This window comes from Lagopus muta, chromosome 2 (genome assembly GCF_023343835.1).
Source record: "Lagopus muta isolate bLagMut1 chromosome 2, bLagMut1 primary, whole genome shotgun sequence".
Classification (NCBI taxonomy): domain Eukaryota; kingdom Metazoa; phylum Chordata; class Aves; order Galliformes; family Phasianidae; genus Lagopus; species Lagopus muta.
Genome location: NC_064434.1, coordinates 70,107,086 through 70,127,950, shown reverse-complemented (window position 1 = coordinate 70,127,950; position 20,865 = coordinate 70,107,086). Strand labels below are relative to the sequence as shown.

At 37.9% G+C, this 20,865-nt stretch overlaps 1 protein-coding gene across 1 annotated transcript in view; it reads left to right on the top strand.

The window, feature by feature from the left end:
- Positions 1–20,445, top strand: part of GALNT2 (polypeptide N-acetylgalactosaminyltransferase 2) — a 94,954-nt gene extending 74,509 nt beyond the window's left edge. The window contains exons 10-16 of the mRNA XM_048935026.1: positions 1,020–1,123; positions 6,984–7,110; positions 10,145–10,237; positions 10,421–10,504; positions 12,007–12,133; positions 16,080–16,199; positions 17,499–20,445. Coding sequence (XP_048790983.1) covers positions 1,020–1,123; positions 6,984–7,110; positions 10,145–10,237; positions 10,421–10,504; positions 12,007–12,133; positions 16,080–16,199; positions 17,499–17,654 — 811 coding nt within the window. The 3' untranslated portion in view covers positions 17,655–20,445. The remainder of the gene's footprint in view (positions 1–1,019; positions 1,124–6,983; positions 7,111–10,144; positions 10,238–10,420; positions 10,505–12,006; positions 12,134–16,079; positions 16,200–17,498) is intronic.
- The last annotated feature ends 420 nt before the right edge of the window (positions 20,446–20,865 follow it).

Sequence of the window (20,865 nt, the reverse complement as noted above, 5' to 3'; positions counted from 1 at the left end):
TACAAATAGATTAGCATTGGTTGGTTTATCTGATTTAAATGCATAATAAAACAGGCAGAGTGTAATATTGCTGTAGGACATGATGGGAGCATAGCTTGAAGCAAAGTTTACCACGAATACTGTTCTGTTTTTTAACTCAGGAGTATGAGACTTACTTTTGTGCATGTCACCATCTCAGAAACGAAAAGTGATATTACCAGTTGGGAAAATTCAATTCAAATGGAGACAATTAGTGCAGACAGTCCCCGTTTTTCAAGATTAGAGTTTATAATAAGCAAAGTAGTACAGAATTTGCATCCTTTCTGTTTTTGCTTAAGGGAATTTCATTTAGGTTTTTTTTTTCCTATCTGTAGCGTTTTATATTTTACTGTAAATGACATGCATTGAAGTGTAGCAACTGTATATTTACAGTTAGACTTGACATATTTAAAACAGAAATGGATCCGGGACCAAGTAGCTTGTGACTAAACAGAACTAAAACTTGTTTTATCAGTCTAGAAATGAACCTTAGCTAGCTTTCAAGAATATGGTAACTTCATTCATGTTTGTGCATCCGTATAATGCTCTCACAAATAGTGTTTAAAAAAAGCATACAAAAAAAAAAGCAAAAAAAAAACCCCACCCAACAGTTCCCCTGTAGATTATTTAACCTTAAAGAAAAAAAAAGTCATGTTTATTTTAAAATTTGATGTTTTATGTTTTGACAGCTAAAAATACAGCAACAAAACTTTAATGTTTTACTGCTGGCACAAGTTCCCAGTTTTTAAATAAGGGACTTGGGAACCAAGTGGAGTTTTGGAAATTCAGCTTCTGAGGCAGTGGTAGTTATAATGCTGTACATGCCATAGAAATGTTGCATGATGTTGTGCAGACAAGCTTTGACATGATGGATGTAAACTTAGCCGCCTTCGAAAACATTGCAGCTTTTTTCAAGGAGATATTAACCTTGAGATGCAAATCAATTACCTCCCAGTTCATGGTTCTGTAAGTATTTAATTTAATTTTTCTTGTCTGTTTAGGACACCCATGATAGCTGGTGGGTTATTTGTGATGGACAAATCCTATTTTGAAGAACTGGGGAAGTATGACATGATGATGGATGTTTGGGGTGGAGAAAACTTAGGTAAGTGCATAATATACTTTCAGATCAGTTTTCACAGAAAAGCAAGTTTCAGCTTTGCTTTTACTGTCATGGTTTCATGATCTTCATGGTTTCATGCAAAGAAGATTAAAGAGCAATCAAAACTTCAGGTGCATTATTGGGAAAATCCAGAAGGTTTCAGTGTAAGAATTAAAACATGGTAGCAATTTTATACTGTGTATGAGAAAGCAGAACTATTTGCTTACTGTGCAGTTAAATAAGTTGGCAGGTAAAATGAAATGAACTAAGGATGCAGATAGGAAGTTCTTTTCAAAAATGATGCCTTGTTTGAAAGCCATATCCCCCCATTAATGTTATTGATTAAAATATGGTGTTTAAATGCTGACAATTTAAGGCAAGTTTTAAAATGCTGGTAAAATTTAATGACAAAAATCAGAGCACGGGAGTTCATGAGTTTAATGTTCTTACACACACTTTAAGCAATTGATCAAAACAGCTGACCAAAAAATGATCTTTTTATCATTGATCTTTTAAACTTAGGCTTTTAAACTTAGGCTTTTTATTTTATACCCTTATTTTAGCTCAACAAGATAATTATGCTTGGGAAGGCATTTTTATTGGAATTCAGATGTTTGAGTGGGATTTGAGGAGGAAGGAGGAGGGACCAAGAACTTGCACTTTAGCCATTATTTTCACCTTATGGTTAGATTTGGCATTTGGCTCTCTGCTTTACAGTATTATCCCTCAGCTAAGACAAGTGCATTTATAGTTAAAGAAATCTTTGAGTGGAGCAGAACTCTAATTGCTTATGAGTTACAGGGTGTCATTAATTTAGTTTTTTAAGGTGGGGGTCATCTTAGACATTCTAAATAGTGTGTTTAGGACCAATTCTGAGGATTAAAATGCCTCTACTGCTGTTCTAGCTGTGAAACTGAAATACCTTGAACTTGTAAAAACTCATGAGTGTTTTCAGCTACTGAAATACCTGCATGAGGCGTATGTGGCCTACAAGAAAATGTCTGTTTTATCCAGTACACCTCTAAATACTGAGACACTGTAACCACTTGCTTAACACTCACATAAGGAACTGGAATAAGCTGGAACTTACATAAGCTGGAAAAAACATCCTTACCATCTCCTCTGACTTTTCTGTACAGTGCTCACTCTTATGTATTATGAACAATTACTTTCTCTATTAGATTTTATTCTCCTCACTATTTGGCTGCACGTGGCTAAACTGTATTAATTTGAACATCATCGTAGTTTTTCATTTTTAAAAATGTTCTGGAAAGTCATTGAATAAACTTATTACAGCAATGCTTTTATCCTCTGAGAACCTCTTCTGACACTGGAGCACTTAAATATCTGATTAGCTGTAAGCATGCACTTGAGTCACTCAGATTTTTTTTTTCTGAAAACTTAGCAACTGCTCGTATGCTTTGATAATTGAGGATTTTGTAGTAATAAAGGGCACAAGCAACAGCTCATTTCTCAAGGTGAAAAGTTGGCATGCAAAAATCTTTGTTTCTTTTGCTTTCAGTTTTCTCTTCTCCGCAGTGGGAGGGAGGGGAGATGGAGCCTTTGGGGTGCATCTTCTCTGCTCCCTGAAAATGCAAGGCCTATCAGAGCAGACAGCTAATTATTCGTTCATAGCTGCCAGGTTAACTGAAAATGAATAAAAATTGCATGGCCTTTGATTTAATTACCAGTAGATGACATGCACCAGATAGTGGAAATCTGTGATGTTCAGTTCAATATGCATATTTGTACAGCCTCTTTATTCTCAGGCATACCTCTCAGTCAGTTGATGTTACGTGCAAATAATCTGCTAGATGGAGTCGTAAAATACTTCTAAACATATTTATACTTCATTTAAATTTGCATTTTCTTGCAAGCATTTACAGGGCAGATGTGAGATTTTCTTCACAGTAGTATAGGTTCAACTATACTCATGTAATAGGTGTATGAGCTTGCAGTATTTTGCCTAGTCTAAATCCTATATTAGCTAAATGACTGTTCATGCTGTGAAGATATGGTGTATTTTCACACTGTTGCCACTGTTTGCTGTATAAAACATGGATCAAGGTTTGTCCAGTCTTCTCGAATTCATAGAATCTAATCCTGAGAGCTTTTGCAGTGCTTTTTTGATAAGCATAGGGAGATCAAGTATACTAAAGAAATGGATAGATCATTAAAAGGTTTGGATTAAATTTGAAGACCTAGCTTTTTCTTTCTAGTTTTGCTGAAATCAGAAAGCAGGTAAGACTTCACCTTCTAAATTGGTAATATGCTGCAGGAGCAGTATTGAAGATAATCTTGTCACAGAATCACAGAATGGCCAGGGTTGGAAGGGACCTCAAGGATCACGAATCTCCAACCCCCCTGCCACATGCAGGGACACCAAACTCCACGTTTAATGCTAAACCAGGCTGCCCAGGGCCCCATCCAACCTGGCCTTGAACACCTCCAAGGACGGGGCATCTACAACCTCTTTGGGCAGCCTGTTCCAGCACCTCACCACTCTCTCTGTAAAGAACTTCCCTCTGACATGCAACCTAAATGTTCCCTCCCTCAACTTAAAATTTCCCCTCATCCTACACATATCAACCCTTTGAAAGAGTTGATTCCCCTCCCCTCTGTAGGCTCCCTTTAAGTATTGAAAGGCTGCACTGAGGTCACTGCAGCCCAGTGCAGCCCAGATCCCTCAACCTGTCCTCATAGGGGAGGTGCTCCAAAGGAAGTGCATGACATGCTATTTGCGCCTTTTAAAAAAAAAAATGTGTCTTCTGAAACTGTTAAAATAGTAGAATTTATTTTCCCAATGAGTATGATGAAAAATAGCATCCTAAGAACAAAACAAGAAAAGCCTAACACCTTACATTTTAATTGCTTTATGTTCCTTTTAACTTAAAATTCATGCAGACTTTAGAAGCCATGGTGATGTAAGTATTAGTGCACCCCTCCCAATGTGCAGGCCCTTTTGCTGTACTTCCCACAGCTATTTTTCATCTTTTTTATATTCTTCAGAGCCTAAGGTGTCTGAAAGTATATATGTAGGTGTACAGGCCTGGGCATTTGTGAAGGGAGAACTAATCAAATAACAAAGCATTAACTTAATGTACAGAGTAGAGGAAGCTATGAATAATAGAAGAAGTTGGTATGCAATATTTCTAAATTACTTCTGGAATAGTTTTTCAGCACTTACGTACATTCAGTAGATCACGGAATAGCAGAATGTTTGAGTTTGATAGGGGCTTCTGGAGGTGATCTGGTCCAACCCACACTGTTCAAGCAGGGCCACCTGTTGCAGGGAATCATGTCCAATCAATGTTTGAAGAAATTCAAGGAGGGATATTTCTCTGGGCAACCTATTCCAGTGCTCAGTCACCTGTATGGTGAAGAAATTCTTCCTGAAGTTTAGCTGGAATCTCTTGTGTTCCAGTTCAGGCCTATTGCTTCCTGTCTTGGCACAGAGTGCCTCTGAAAAGAGCATGGCTGTATTCTCTTTGCAGGCTCCGTTCAGATATTTATAGACAATGATAAGAACCCACGTGAGCTTTCTTTTCTCCGAACTGAATGGTGCCAGCTCTTGCAGGCTTTCCTCATAAGAGAGATGCTTCAGTCCCTTCATCCCTACATTAGATTTTTGCAGGTTCATCCATGTCTCTCTTCTACTGGCTGGCCCAGAACTCTTCACAATATTCCAGATGCAGTATAACCAGTCTTGAATATAGAACTGGTGGTGATAGTTTGCCTAAGGAAGCCCAGAATACCAATTAGCCTTGCTAGGAGCAAGGGCATGCCCCTGCCTTATATTCAACTTGATACCAGAACCCCATGTCCTTTTCTGCAGAGCTGCTTTCCATCTGAGTGGCTCCCAGCACATACTGGTACTTGGGGTTGCTCCTGCCCAGGCACAGGACTCTGCACTTGTCCTTCTTGAACTTCGTGAGATTCTTGTCAGCGTACCTTTCCAGCCTGTCAAGATCCCTCTGAATCAGACACTCACTCCAGTTTCATGTCATCTGCACATTTGAGGATGCATTCTACTCCATCATCCAGATCATTAATGAACGTAGTATTGAAGTTTTGGATGAAGCGTTCAAAATTCATCATTTTAATAAAAGCACTACAGGAAAGCACTTTTTTTGCTAGCTTAATAGAAACACTGAACAGTCATTTATTGTGATTCCCAATTTTTGCTTTTCTTAGCACAAAAATAAGAGATAAGAATAAAGTCAGTGCTGTGAAAAATGTGTGGTGAGAATGCCATGTTCAGTTGCTTCTTAAAGTCATTTGCCTATCCTCCCATGTTAATTTAACTATAAAATCAAGGCCATAAGTTACTGCCAGAGATAATGTTTTTGTCATTAATATTTTTTGGAAGACTGACTGTCTGCAGATTGGACTGTGTTGATTATCTAGTCTTCATGAATATGACTAACTGGCCTTAATTGAACAGAAATTTTTTCTGAGGTAAAATTAGAAAGAATTCTTGTAAAAAGCAAAGATTCAGACGAAAAGCAGTTCACTTGCATTGCCTAGTTTGAAATGACAGCACTTATTTTTCCCCTGGTCAGACCAGTCAGAAGGGAGCTACAGGAAAGAAGGGTCCGTGGTGACAGAACAAGAGGAAATGGTTTCAAGCTTAAGGAGGGCAGATTTTGGTTGGGTGTACAGAAAAAGTCTTTTACAGTGAGGCACTGGAACAGGTTGGAACTGGAACTGGAACACACCACAGAGATGTGGTGGATGCCCTGTCCCTGGAGACTTTCAAGACAAGGCTGGATCAGGCCTTAGGCAACCTGATCTAGCTGTGCATGTCCCTGTTCATTGCAAGGGAGTTGGACTGGATGGCCTTTAGAAGTCCCTTCCAACTCTAAGGATTCTATAATAGAGAGGACATGCTTGCTAACCTTCAGGTTTTCCTACTTTAGGTTTTGAAATGATGAAGTTTATTTGAAATAAAACTTTTGATTTATATGTGTGAGAGGAGGGCTTCTGGAGGAAGAATAGCACTTAGTTTTAAAAGAGGAATGTGACTTTGCTTACTATTTGTGTTGTTTTTTTTTAAAATCTGTGGAAAGATACTGAATGATGATGAATAGACTAAGGGTAGGAGATGGTAACCTGCTGCAGCTACTAGACTAAAAGGGGGAAAAATATCAAAGTTGAAACACTGCTATTGCAAGCACCCTTGTGCTTGCTTCAAATGAATGAAGACAAGTTCTCTGTCAGTACTAGGTGATTTCTGCTGTTAGAGGTCTAAGATGAGAAATATGCAATATATTTCTAGACCTTGTCTTTACTACCATAGCTAGTTTGCTTGCTTGATTTACAGAAATAGTGACCATAGTCTTTGGTTTATATAAGTTGCTACTCTATCTTCAAATCAAGATTAGCTTGGCATAACTCCTTTTACTGCCAGTACTTTGAGCCAGCAGCTCGAATCTGTTGTTTTATTGTGCATTGAATTTGCTTGACATTCTATTTAATCTTTAGCTGATTTTTAAAATTATAGATTAGATAATTAATTTATGCTAAATGAATCTACTGTTATTTACCATTTAGATAAAGCACAGCAATAGAACACATAAACCTAACTTATTCTGGCAAATTTCAGCATCATTTCTGAGTTTGGAGAATACTGCTCAGAGAAGAGAAGGCATGCAGTTTTGCTTCCAAGTTAACGTAGTTATTTCTTCTGAGTTTGGATAATAATAAACAAGAATATGCATTGGTTTTATCCTAGATTTTCTCAGAAATCCATCCTATTGATCTTCTCAGCAATTACCGGTTTCTTAGTTTAAAAACAACCGTAGGAAATTACAGTATTTTGTGATGTATTTTGTGATGTTGGTCTTTTATGTTTTCATTGTAGAGATCTCGTTCCGAGTTTGGCAATGTGGTGGGAGCCTAGAAATCATCCCTTGCAGCAGAGTGGGTCACGTATTCCGCAAGCAACATCCGTACACATTTCCTGGTGGGAGTGGTACTGTATTTGCAAGGTAACTCTTAAGATGATCTTCAGCTAAATAGTGATGTTTTGAATTTCTTCAAATGATCAGCAGGTGGCAGTAATTTAATTTTAGGGACCTTTTCATTAGAAGAAGCTGATGACAGGAGAATATGCGTAAGGCAAAATATCTCCATTAGAGATTAATCTGGAAAAAAAGGAATTAGCCAATTTTGAGAAATTTGTTTATTTGGTTTTGAAGAAACCTTTATTTTCAGAACAGTCCCATGCATCTTCATTTTTTAGGAACGATACTGTCGTGCTCTATGACCCAGAATACAGTAGGTTAGGAATTTGCTTTATTTGCTGTTTGTTATTACAGAATGAGTATGAGATGTACAGGTGATCGTGTAGGCTAATTCTGGCATTCTCTGGATCTTTTCTATTGTTAGTCTGTTGACTAATGTCTGTTGCACACTTGTGCTATTAGATAGGTACTTACACATAACTCATCTGAAAAGCAAGAAAGGGGCTGGCTTTGCATATGCAAGATTAGAGCATGCATCATAAATGTGTCATTTACAGTGGTTGAAGATTCTGCGTTTATATTGGGATGACAACTTGTGGATTTTGTTGCTATTAAGTCAGATCATCACTGTGATTTAATCACTCATGTTTCCTGACAGCTACCATGACAGATTATTTTTGATGCATTTTGTTTTTCTGTTATTTGTGTTCGAAATGACTTTTAAAAGAAATACTACCTGGACTTGAATTATGAGGACAAGTAAAGTCTGTGATCTTTAATCTTGGGCACTTGCACTCCTGTCCAGGTCTTTCTTTCTCTGCAAGTGGTTTATTGCCATTATCCTTGACTGTCCAGCTGTCTCAAATTCTGAAATGCCATTAAAGTTCTTTGTTTCATTGGAATTATTTTTTAATTGACCTAGAAAACTTATCTATCACTTTACAGCAACTTGTCAACCTTGCTTTTTAGTTGAAGGTTGTTTCTTCCTCAGTCAGCTGCCTTGTGTGTCAAGCTAATATAACAAAATTCCCTTTTAAAAAAAAAGTATTTTTAGCAATGAGAGAATGTGAAACCTAGGGTAATGGAATACCCTCATGGTGCAGACATTATCGAATATGTGGAGCCATGGTGCCAAAAAAACTTGGTGTATGGAATCACTGCTTGTGCAGTTGGGACTCATTAGCTTATGCAATCATCTGTCCCTTGACTGTATGTAATTTGTTCTGGAGTGCTCTGGGTAAGCTTCCTATTTTTAGCTGACTAGCCAGTATGCACTGCCTTTGGGCAGCCAAAACAAATTGATCCTGGATGAGAGGCTGGGAGTCGTGTGGTACAAGAGGAGAAAAGGGATGACATCGTGGCTGTTGTGCGGGGGCAGATGCTGCTTGCTTCTAGCAGAATGTATTAGATCAGGTTTGCTTTTGCACATATATATGCTTTACTGCTTGGGGGCCAGCTGCTTTAATACACAACTTCATCTGAGTTAATAAACCTTACAGACCCTAGTCTGGTATGTGCAAAACTATCTGATGGCATGATGCTAAGTTTCATTATCTGTGGTTGAATCTAGGTGCTGAGTGTTCCCTACACTGTGTTTCTCAGTACTCTGACTGCTTTGGAGTCATACAAATTTGAGCAGTTCTCAGCATATATATGGTTTCTATATCCATACTGCACTGTGTCTGAATTCTTAATTTTTGGTTGTGTAAAAGTGTGATACAGAGATGCATACTGGCCTTGGAATTGCCTTTTGAGTTGTTAAACTCTGGCAAACCAATTAGTACCTCTCCCACCACCAAAATCCATTTGGCCTGTGAATAGATAGCCAACCTGACTGCTAAGCAGCTGAGTGACAGTCATTAAAACCTGTCAGACTACAAGTGAATTTGACCTGAAACAGTCTGATCTGGATTGAATGGGTTTTTGCTTACACACACACACGCACACACACACACATAAAAAAGGGATCTTTGTAAGGAAAATATTGGTCCTCAAACAACAAATGATTGAAGTCTGCCTTGTGTTGTTTGTTGTTGTTGTTGTTTGTTTGTTTGTTTGTTTGTTTGTTTCTCTTTCCCCTTTCCCCACCTCCTCCGCTCTTAGCAATTTGGAAGAACTGAAATTGTCCTGGCTACTTCTGCCTTCTAATTTGGAAAGAATCATACCAATAAGTTGTTGGCTGACTGCATTTACTCTGGCTGCTTAAGATAGAACTTACTGCCAAATGTAAAATAAGCTTCAGAGCATGACAGTTGCAAGGGAAGTAATTCAATGAAACTACAAACAATAGAAGTAGATGAGTTTTACATGGAAACCAGGAGATGGGGAAAAAAACACCTTACAATCTCACAGTCCAAAGGGAGCTGTAAACACACCGTTACAAAAATACAGACATTTTAGTTAGCCATTTGATTTGAGGTAAATAATCCAGGATAGCTTTTTTTCCCTTTACATTTAATTAATCTCTGAATTTTCAAATAATAAAAAAAAATTTCTAAGTACTGTCTCCTCTGTTTTAGTAGACTTGTTTAGTACATACCTTTGATTGTCAGAACAGCTTATGTCTTGGAATGTTGAATGCTACGCTGGTTATAGTAAGATGCAGACTGAAAATGTGTTGCTGAAGTTAGCGTATCTGTTTTCAGCAAGGCAATATACACTGTTAAATATTTCAAATTGTTGAGATTTTGTGTTTCCAATTAGCTTGCTTATTCAGGTGAAGACTCACTGAATTTGGTCTATCAAATTGTATTAAAACAAACAAAACCAACAACATTCCCTGAAGATTACAGAAAGAATTCCAGGGTGTATTAAATTCCAGATGAAAATGTGAAGCAGCAAATTGTGGAAAAGGCATTTTTTCTAAATGTATTGATTTCAGTTGTGATTTTTCTAATGATTTTCTGTTACTTGGGACTTTAATAGGAAATCTTCTGCCTGGCTTGAGGCAGCTGATGATGTAGTACTAAGAAGGATTAAAATCAAATCAAGAATAAATGACATGGTTTAATTGCAGTTGGGGGAAAATATAACCTTTTTTTCATATGATTGTCCCTAGAAATACACGCAGGGCAGCGGAAGTCTGGATGGATGAGTACAAGAATTTCTATTACGCAGCAGTGCCTTCAGCCAGGAATGTACCTTATGGAAAGTAAGTCACAATTACTTCTTTTTCCTCCTTCAAAGAACAGTGGCTTCTGAGGTGTAAGTAGTGATGGCATTTATGTCCTTAAGATATAGATCTACTGAGAAACTTGGGGTTTTTATACAGTCATTAATTCATACAAACACAGCATCCAGACCTTGAAAATCATTCTTCTTTTTCCCTTTCTAGTATTCAAAGCCGAATGGAACTCAGAAAAAGACTTAGCTGCAAACCCTTCAAGTGGTATCTTGAAAATGTTTATCCTGAGTTACGGTGAGTTTCATCTGACTCTGAGATGGTGTGGGGTTTTGACTTGTCTTCTACTCAAATCACTGGTTTCTCTTTCTCCTTCCTTGGAAGTAAAATATAATTGTGGCCTTATTTGCTTTCAGTATTGTTTGTTCTATTCCTAAAAATCAATTTTATCGAAGTAATCTTCTTTTCCACTTACATAGAATCGCAGCTGTAGCTGCAGTATTTCAGAGAACAGCATCCAAAGCCCTAAACTCCTCTGTAGCCTGTCTCCTACATGGGCTTTTTGCTTGACGGTACATTGTTCTCTTTCCTGTTGTCTTCCCTTTTAAAGTTTTGCCTTCACTGAAGCACATGATTAGCTGAGTGAGGAAGCTGAATCTCAGTACAGCAGAAATAACAGAAGCTAGCAGATAAGAAAGTCATGCAAGTTTTTTAAGCATTGGTAAACGCACTGCTCTAAGAAGCTAAGTCACATGCTTTATTATCTCTTGCTCTGTCAGTGGCCAAGAGCTAACCTTTATGCATGTGTAGAGGAAAAAGCAAACTGGAATTATGGGTAACATAACTAATACTTTTTGCAAAATGAATCAGTGCTTACAGCATTAATATAATACATGATACAAAGGAATAATTTCTGCTGTAGAATGCATACTAACCAATGAAAAATCCTCAAAAAAAAATTTTTAGCACGTCTTGAATGAAAAGATTTTTGTTCAGCAATGTGTCTACTGATAAGTATGTCTACTGGGTCACAAAATCACAGTGTCTTGAGTTAGAAGGGACACTAAAGATTATCCAGTTCCAACACTGCTGCTTTGGTATTAGACTCTGTAAACTACTGTGTCTTCTGTCAACATACTGTTGGTTGCACAGGATACTGTCTCTGTGATTTCTAGGATAGTTATTGTTGAGGACACTTTGTGTCAGTGAAGTTGGATTGTTACTACTAGAATACAGGCTTGGAATGCAAGAGCATAAACTGTTACAGCCTTCGTGTACTTCATACAAAGCCGCACATGTTAAAGAGTCTCATGAACCAGGATAATGCTGAGGAGGAAAGTTATTCTGTATTTCTCTTACAGTGCCAGAGGATATTTATTTGTGTTTAATTTGTCAGAAGAAATATGGCTTGCAATTTTTCCTCGAAAATGTGCTACAATAAGCATTACTGGTGTGTAATGTTATCGTATTCTGTGTCACCTCCCTTTTGCTCACTTTGCTGAGTGGTGAATCTGAACTGATAGCGTGAAGATATGAGCGACGTTAAATGATAATGATGTCACCTTTAATTTGGTCATTATGCCGAGTTTGTATGTTCATCCTTGTTTTCTATTTTTGTCCTGTGCTTGCAGGTTTGAGTTTGATCAGAAATTTGGCTTCTGTCTTCAAAAGATGTTTGGAATTTCCAAATAGTAGTCATCACTCATCTTAAACCTCTCATCTTCAAAATACTTGATGAGGAGGCAAAAGAAATATCAAAGATAGACTAATTGAGGGAGATATTTCTGGTTTTATTTTAGGGTACCTGATCATCAAGATATAGCTTTTGGGGCTTTGCAGCAGGGTACCAATTGCCTTGATACTTTGGGCCATTTTGCAGATGGTGTTGTTGGAGTTTACGAATGTCATAATGCCGGAGGAAACCAGGTCTGTATGCTATTCATTTTTTTCCAAAATATGTGGTCTTAGGATTTAAAAATAAATTGAAACTAACTCAACCATGTACTGTGTGTCAGTGATAGGTATACGAACTGAAATGAACAAATCAGTTATTTAGGCAGTCTGTTGTAAAAAGTTCTCCCTCAAATGTAGTTTTGCACTTTCAGGGTTAGAATCTGAGCAGAGAGGTTCATTCAATACAGTCAGGTTTTCCCTTTCCTTTTTGTCTATTAATATTTATTTTTATGCTGGAGGCCAGGAATCTTTCCCAGGAGTTTTAGGCTTTCATAAAAAGCTTTAATCCATTAATTGGTATGTTTGATTCTTGGAAGAAGTTTTCTTAAGAAAAGATATGGATTGTTAAGCATATGGCCTAAGATCAGCAAAATCAGAAGAGTGCTTTACTATAATGCTGTATTAGTAATTTCCAGTTTGTAGTAATGGCATGTAAAAAATCTGTCTCAGATCCCTGTTCAGCTCTTCCAGAAAAGAGAGGCATCTAAACTTCATCTCCTATTTTCAACCAGTAAAGGGAGTGTTTCAACAAAATTTATCTGAGCCTACTTTTACTTGCAAATATGTCACATCTGTAGATGGGAACATTATTGTAAAGAATCTAATTATGCAGTCATGACTTCATCATTATTAACAAAGTATGTGCTTATGTACTCACTATTTTGTGTGGTCACTAAACTTTTCAGAACCAATGTGATTGTAAATTCAAATAAATTTAAAACTAATAATCAAATGCATGTGCTAGATCAAAAGCCTGACTAATTGCAGATCTACTATTGAAAGAGTGATTGTATCAGAATTTTGTGCTCTGATTTAAATTAGAAGAGGAAAACCCTATTATCAGATAAAGCCTAACAGAAGTTATTTCAGGCAGTGTATAATGTTGATTTGAATTGCTATTGTAGATCTGAGATGTGTCTTCCGTATCATTAAAGGGAATGTACTTGGGGAGGCGTTTTCTGTTATCTTTATGAAAATGCACACCATCTTCAGAACAGCACAGGGTTTTTTTTTGTTTTGTTTTGTTTTTTGAGAAGAAGGGATAACTGTGTCAAAGAATTGCCTCTGTGCAGAAGTTTTGATAGTTTCTGGTTATCCTGTATGTTCTCTATAGATACGTACATGCTTCTTTCAGTCCTTCCCTCTTCCAAATCTGATCCCTCTTTTCAATTTTCAGTGTAGTTTCATCTGTGAAGTTGACCTTGAAAAATAAATGTATGTTCTCTCTGTGATGGAATTTCAGACATGTTAGGAGACGGAGCTGGTCAACAGTGGCTTTTTACATCCACACTGAGTTCCATATTGGATTCAAGGAATGAATGGGAGTGATCTTAGCCTGGAAGAAGGCTGGGGGAGCAAAGCAGAATCTTCAACTTTGTCCTATGTGTTTTGCAACTATTCTTACTGAGAATAGGGTTTAGGGTTGGGAGTGGAGGGTTAGACTGTGAGTACTCAACTACTGCAGGCTGCAGAAACCTTGTTCTACCATATGGAGAGTGTACTCTGGCTTATGCTTACACAGCTTAAAAAGCAAAACTTCAGTTTAAATGGATTTGTTTTCCTGAAGCAGACTGTTAGAATTCAGTGGTCTAAAAGGTAGAATTACACTTCAAAATGGGTGAAGAAATTCTGATAAATTGTTTTGACAAGTCTGTGTGAATCTTTAGGGTCATAATAAGGAGCTTAAGACAAAGCCAAATGCACTCATGTGTAAGGGGAAAATTTAAGGTTAATAGTGTTCTATTTCTGATTTATGAGACAGGTTTTTTTTTTAGATGTCCTGGTTTTCCAGTTGTCACACACGTGACCTATTTCCAACCTGCGTCCATAGCACATTACATGCACTATTTGCATTTTTTTCCTGTTCTTCTGTAGTGCTACTTGCTTAAACTTTAGCACTATAGCAAATCGCAGATCCTGATTGCTAGGAGGGAGCACCTGTATGTTCTGTTTTACACTATGAAGGGCCATCACATAGATGTCTCCAAGTTCTGCAGCTGGAGACATCTGTGAAGCTGTAGCTTTTGCTTTTAGATGAGCTAAGTTCCTGTGTGGTTGCTGGTTTGTCTGGGCCTCTTCTGGTCTCCTGATGGAAGGGTAAAGATGTAAAAATCAGCATCTTCAAGGCTTTGACTTCCTTTTGCTGCAGGATTCTTGAACTTGAATTTTAACCACTGCACTGACAATATTTTCAAATGTCATTACTGAGTATAAATCATCTTTTTCATTGGCACTTGTGTTTGCTGATGAGCTCTAAAAATACTTGCTTACTTCCTTAAGTTGTTAAAAGTGCCTATCAATGATGCTACTTAGCCTTGGACAAAATGGTTGGAACAAGAAGGCATCTGAGATTAAAACAGAATAGAATATCCTGAGTTGAAAGGGGCCCCCTGGGACCCTGGAGCCTAGTTTCTGGCTCCACAGAGCACCACCCCAAATCCAAATCCTGTATCTGAGAGTGGTGTCCAATTGCTCCTTGAACGCCAGCGCTTGGAGCCGTGCCCAGTGCCCTGGGCAGCCTGTTCCATGCCCACTGCCTTCTGGTGCAGAACCTCTTCCTAGTATCCAGTCTGAATGTAGTGGGAAAAAAAAAAAAAAAAAAGATGTATTGAGAGCGAAAGGAAAAGCTTTTAGCTTTGTGTTTTGGGAGCCAAGAAAAGAGACATGCAAAGTTCTCCTTCCTTTTTGTTCTGCATAGTCAGTTGTGGTTGCATAATATGGTGTCCATCTAATGATGTGTTGCTGGGCTTTCTTCCTGTATGTTGGCGATTACTGGTAATAACATTGGAGAGAAGTTCTGGTTGTTTCCTGAGCATCTGTTCTCAAAGAAATTTAATCATTGTTAAATCTACTGGGTTTAAGTGATCATGCAAGCTGAACATCAGTTACAGTATTAGAAAGTAAGTTGAAAAATGGGATGGGACTAGGCATCTAATTTCATTCTGAAAAACTCACTGCTTACAAAATAACACTAAATATAGCCAGACGTGAGCTAGTATATCTAGGTTTTTGTGTTACACAACCCTCTGAACTCACTGGAGTGAAGTTGATTTTTCCTTTTTAAGTAGCAGTGAGGGAGAATTAGACAGTTAGTGTGGCTCCAGCAAGTCAGGAGATCAAGTTCCTTCCTCAAAGGATAATGAGACAGGGAGACCAATCTGGGTCCTGGAGGTAAGACTTCAGGGTGAGAAGCATGCAGTGTGTGAACATCAGGGCAAGATCAGGTCCTGTGTGCGAGGACACTGAGGTAAAACCAGTTGGGCATTGGTGCATACAGAACAACTTTTCTTTGCCCATCATTTAAGAACCTGCTTGCCAATATGCATTTAAAGGAAATTCTCTTGTACATCACACTTTGGGTCCGAAGTCTCATTCTCCCATTACCTCTGAGCTTGGCTGCCTTGTGTTCTGCTTTCTGGTGAGCTCTACCATTAGGAACTGTTTTCCCTCACAACACATGTGCGTTACCTAGTGTGTGGATAGGGTGGCCAGTGATACTGCAGACCAAGCTTGGTTTTTTCATGTATTTAATGCGAAAGCTATATAAAATCTATACAGCTATTGCTAGATACATAGAAAATGTAGCTAGTTAGATACTTGCTTTAGAAGCTGACCCTACTTGAGAACCTGTGACTTCCTGTTGTACCTCCGTGAAGCCAGTAGAGGGAGCAGTTAGTCAGCTAGCCCAGCCCAGCATAGATTTGAGACCACTGGAGTAAATGAAAGTACTGTGTTTCAAAAGTACAGTTTTTCTCATCTCCTTCTCTGTGGGCAATAATAAATTGTTCTAATGCGCTTACTGAGCCATTGACAGGAGTTTAACCTGTGCTATGGATGCAGAGATAGCAGGTGCACCTTGTGTATAACTTAGTATAAATGATTTTGCATACCATTCATAAATTTTACTTCCTTTTTCTAGGAATGGGCCTTAACAAAGGACAAGTCAGTGAAACACATGGATTTGTGCCTTACTGTTGTGGACAGAGCACCTGGTTCACTAATAAAACTTCAGGGCTGCAGGGAAAATGACAGCAGACAGGTCAGTATGTCCTGAGTATACTCTCTGAATAGTGGGAAAACAAGGGTTGTGAATGAGAGTGCAAGAACACGCATTCTTGTCTGTATTCCGTTCTAAGGATTCTACTCTTTCTCTGCATCATTCTTTGCATACGTAAAATTTGGATACATGACATCCTGCAGAGCAGCAGGAATAATTTTGTATGTTGCTCTTTCCTATTTATAAACCAGTGACAATCTTATGATAACGTATAGAGCTGTTATCTCAAAATTGGCCTTATATAAAGGTTTCACCCAGCAGCTCTGTTGTGTGACAGTCTTCAACTGTCCCGTCCATTTTCTGAAATAAAATATGTGTTTCATGATGTATATTTGAAAGGCCTTCAGTGAAGCTTGAAGATAACGTAGTCTGTCTCAGGAGGGTGGGGTTAGCTTTCCTTTCCTCTTTCAGCCGTGACCTGTTTATAACAGTGCTAGACTCTGTTGCTAGATAGACTCCTTATTAATGCAGCAGTGCTACTTCATCTATTTCCCATGCCTTAGGAAAATCACATTTGCAGACTCGTATCGCCTTTTTGTTGTTGTCAGTTGTCATGTAACAGTTCTGTTTCTGCTAAGTCATCAGTTCTGATTTTCTGTTACCTTCTTTGTTTCCGTATTTCAATATTTGCAAACAGAAATGATGTCTTGAAGAAGAAAAAAATATTCTTGCCGCTTTTCAGATAAAGAAACCAAGGAGGCAATATTTTCTTGATAAGGCTTGAAGGCAAAATTCAAAGAAAATACAACAGAGAATCTTTTAACATCTTACAGTTTGTATTTACTCTGTCCTTGGCATCACCTTGGGCAATAGTGCTTCTGACAGCACAGACTAACCAGTTGACATCTTTATAACTGAAAGACATCTGACTGATTTCTAGATTTCTCCAGGCTTGTCTTTGGTGACTGTACTTCTTCTTTATGTTCTGAACTGTAGTAGTAGTAGTGATACTACGGATGGGTTTTGTGACTTACTTTCTTCCTCAAACTAAAGGCTTTGGAAAGTCAAATATGGTGTGACAGCATATTTGAGAAATGCTGAAGTAGAAGAAAATGATTTGGTGTATTCTGTATCTTGTGCAGTGCACTAGCTGAAAGAACAGTTGCTTTGACAAGGCTTTCTATAGTGTACATACCCTTAATCAAGGATTGTCTAAACTGCATTATTGCAGTATTCACATCTCTCCTAAGCACAAGCCAGGAAAGCACATGAAAATTTCAATTGATGGGATATAGAATGAATTTTTTTCCTGATTTTTTACAACTTTATTCTCTCTTTCAGAAATGGGAGCAAATTGAAAGCAACTCTAAACTGAGGCACGTTGGCAGCAACCTCTGTCTAGACAGCCGAAATGCCAAAAATGGTGGTCTCACTGTTGAGATCTGCAGTCCTTCTTTATCACAACAGTGGAAATTCACACTTAATCTGCAGCAGTAGAACTTGCAAGCAAAATGCTGTTTCAACTCATAGACATCGGGCAAAGTTTTGATTGAATTACTGATGTATTTCTTAAAACTTTCCACGGAACTTATATACCTCAGTATTCCATCTTTATCTGAAAGTAGGAGAGTGCTGAAGCGGACACCAGGGAACAGGTGGACTCGGAGCACTGCAAAGATTTCACTGAACGTGGCCTCAGCACGGCTCCTTCTTGGTGTGAAGACTTTAACAGTTCCTTTCTGTCTTCAGTTACATACTTGCACAGCAGATAACTAACTCTAGGAACAACTGATGTATGATAGAAAAAGGATCTTGAAAAACGCCTGTGGGGAACAGGGTCTGGGAGGGAGGGTGGGAAAAATTACCAGGAGAAGGTCATTTGAAATCTCAATTTACATAGAAATGCATTGTTTGTTGTTTCCAAAAACAGAAGTGTCATTTTGAACGTTTTTTTTTTCTTGTGTGTACTTGGTAATTTGAATATGAACTTTTCTATGATGGACTCTAAATATAAATATATAAAATATATATATTGCCAGCTCCCAATGATTTATATCGATTTTCATCACCCTATAATTATCAACAAAGTCATTGGCGTATGTATAACCAGAAATTGGATCAAAATGCTAGAAGAGTGGATGTTAACGAAGGTGCAGATTTTGTGCTGCTGAGTAGGATGTCCGTGCTAACACTGGATGCTTTGCTTTGCAAACTGGATCTACGTTTTGAAGCTTCTCCCTCACTGGAGATCATGAAACTCAGGAGGAGAAAGAAAACAGCAGAATAAGCCAATGCATCTGCACAGATGATTGCTCGGATTGTTCATTCCAGCTTGGGAATTCATTACACGTGCTCTGGATATCGTTAATCTTGTACTTGATATTTGTGTTGATGATTTCTGTAATATTATGTCCTGAAATACTTCTCTTCATTACAAAATTGTACGAGTGGTGCAAATCTTGCACAGATGCAGCCATGTGGGTTCAGCACAATTTTATTCTGGGCCCTCATCATAACAAAAATTTCCTTGTCTCAAACTCCCCTCTTGAGTTCTGAGAATAAGGTGGAAGGGAACGTCACTGTTGGCAGCATGAGGTCTGAATTTTAATTTGCAAGGATGAGCAGTTAGGTAATATCTCTGAATTGCACTTACTTAATTTATAGGCCTGCTACTGGGTAACTTTCTTGTTTTTTTTTTTTTGTTTGTTTGTTTGTTTCATTATATGGGGCTTTTGGGTGGATTCAGGTTTGGCTCTGGGAATCAGTCTGGATACCAGCAGATCCTATGTGGTGTTTTTCACCATTGAGCCTGTGTGTTTTACAGCGACAACTCAGCTGATGTCATTTTTATATTAAAATAATACTGTCAAAGTTAAATCAACTTTGACCTGTACTTTCTTATGTTTGCATAGACTATGTACTTTTTTTATTAAAACAAATAATTAAATGCTTGAATGAGCTTCTAAAATGAAAAGTGAGTAAGTAGTTTCAGCACTGATAAGTGACACAGCATTGGTGGGAGGAGGAAAAAGAAAAAAAAGAAAAAGAAAGAAAAAAAGAAAAGAAATAGTGCAGGCCTGCGATGCCAGGAAGTGGTTTTGGTAAGATAAGGATCTTGGGGAAAAGCGTAAGAGTTGATCATAAGGAGATGAAAAGCATCTGCTGTACTGTGTAACTCCAGTACACTCCCCTCTTTCTTTATTTCTGGAAGTAGAGTAGTTCCTGATTCTCGTGTTTCCTTTGGCTGCATCTATATGCTAGGTATAGAGGTGGTACTCTTCTGGTCAATGGCTCTAATTATGTCAGTCAGTGTGCCACAAATATCTTGTGTCTCTGGAGCTATGACCTGCAAGTATCTGCATACCTTTTGGATGTAGACGTTGAATCCAACTTCTCCCATCCATCTGACTTTTTTTTTATATGTGGGTAATTAATGCTTTTTTTTTTTTTTTTTTTTTTTTTTTGTTCTTCACAGTCTATTTTCCATGGCCATGCAGTGGGTAAACTAGTTTCCATCTTTTTGTCTCTCCCTATTTGTAGCCTTTTAACCTTGCTGAGAACTTGAAGAACGTGGTTCATAACATAGCAGTAGATTTCTGAATATTCTGGAGAATAAATGCTGAAATGTGGGCTCAGCAGCAAACCAGTTCTTGAGGTTTTGGAAAACAGAATATAGAAGGAGAAAGCACTCAGCTTCTATGTGGTTACTTCCACTTGCAACTTGGATCATAGTAAACATAGTGCTCAACTGAGATCAAAAGTTGCAGCTCTGAACATTGGCCTCTTAACTCTGAGATAGGAAAAAAAAAATCGTATTCCACCTCTTAAGACTTTAATGTCAACTGGTATCATATAAAGTAGGAATAGTTTCACTAATGCCCCGTGGATGCTGTGCATAGGGGCTTTAGTACAGGAGCTGTATGTTAAAGACAGCATTACTTTTCTTTGAGAGAACAGACAAGTGTTATCCTTTTGTTATGTTTACATGACAGCGTGCCAAAGTTAATTACTGTGATATAAAAATATTTAGGAAATTGGCCCATGTGAAAGATAAATTAAAAGCCCTTGAAGCAAATGGTGATGGAGTCTTCTGAGAACTTTTCTTACCATCTTCAGAGCAAGAATGGTGATGTTGTTTGTTTTGCAGATTTTCAAAACTTAGTTTGGAAACTGTTTTTTCAGTTGGTTTGAAAAGTCTGCTGTACAGAGCTTGTACTTTGTTCATTTTATAGATGGAAACCATCCTTGAAAAATTGTTTAACTTAAATAAAGAAGAATGCTTTATAGATACATGTGTGGTGGTTGATGCAATTAGGTAAAACCAAGGAGTCTGCCTGAAGCTTGGTTATTTTGTAATTGTTGTAAAAGTGTGTGTACATGAATATATATTTATATTTAAGAAAAGAGAATTTGTATTTAATATGATAGCTTTGAGGAAATTCTTATTTTCAAAGCTGTTTCCAATTGGGTGAATTTACTCTGACAGTAGTTACCTAAAAATACGTGGTTAAGGCATGTCCCTTAACATGACCCAGTAGATCTGATCTTCTCAAGACTAATGCTGTTCCTCTTTTCACTTTTAGAAAGTGCTGTTCCAAGCATGGCAGGGCTTACTTCAGCCTGGAGGGACTCGAGGAAGATGATTGCAACAACGGCTCTTGTAGTTGATTGGCATGCCTGTCCTCGTCTGCTCACATCATGGAACGTG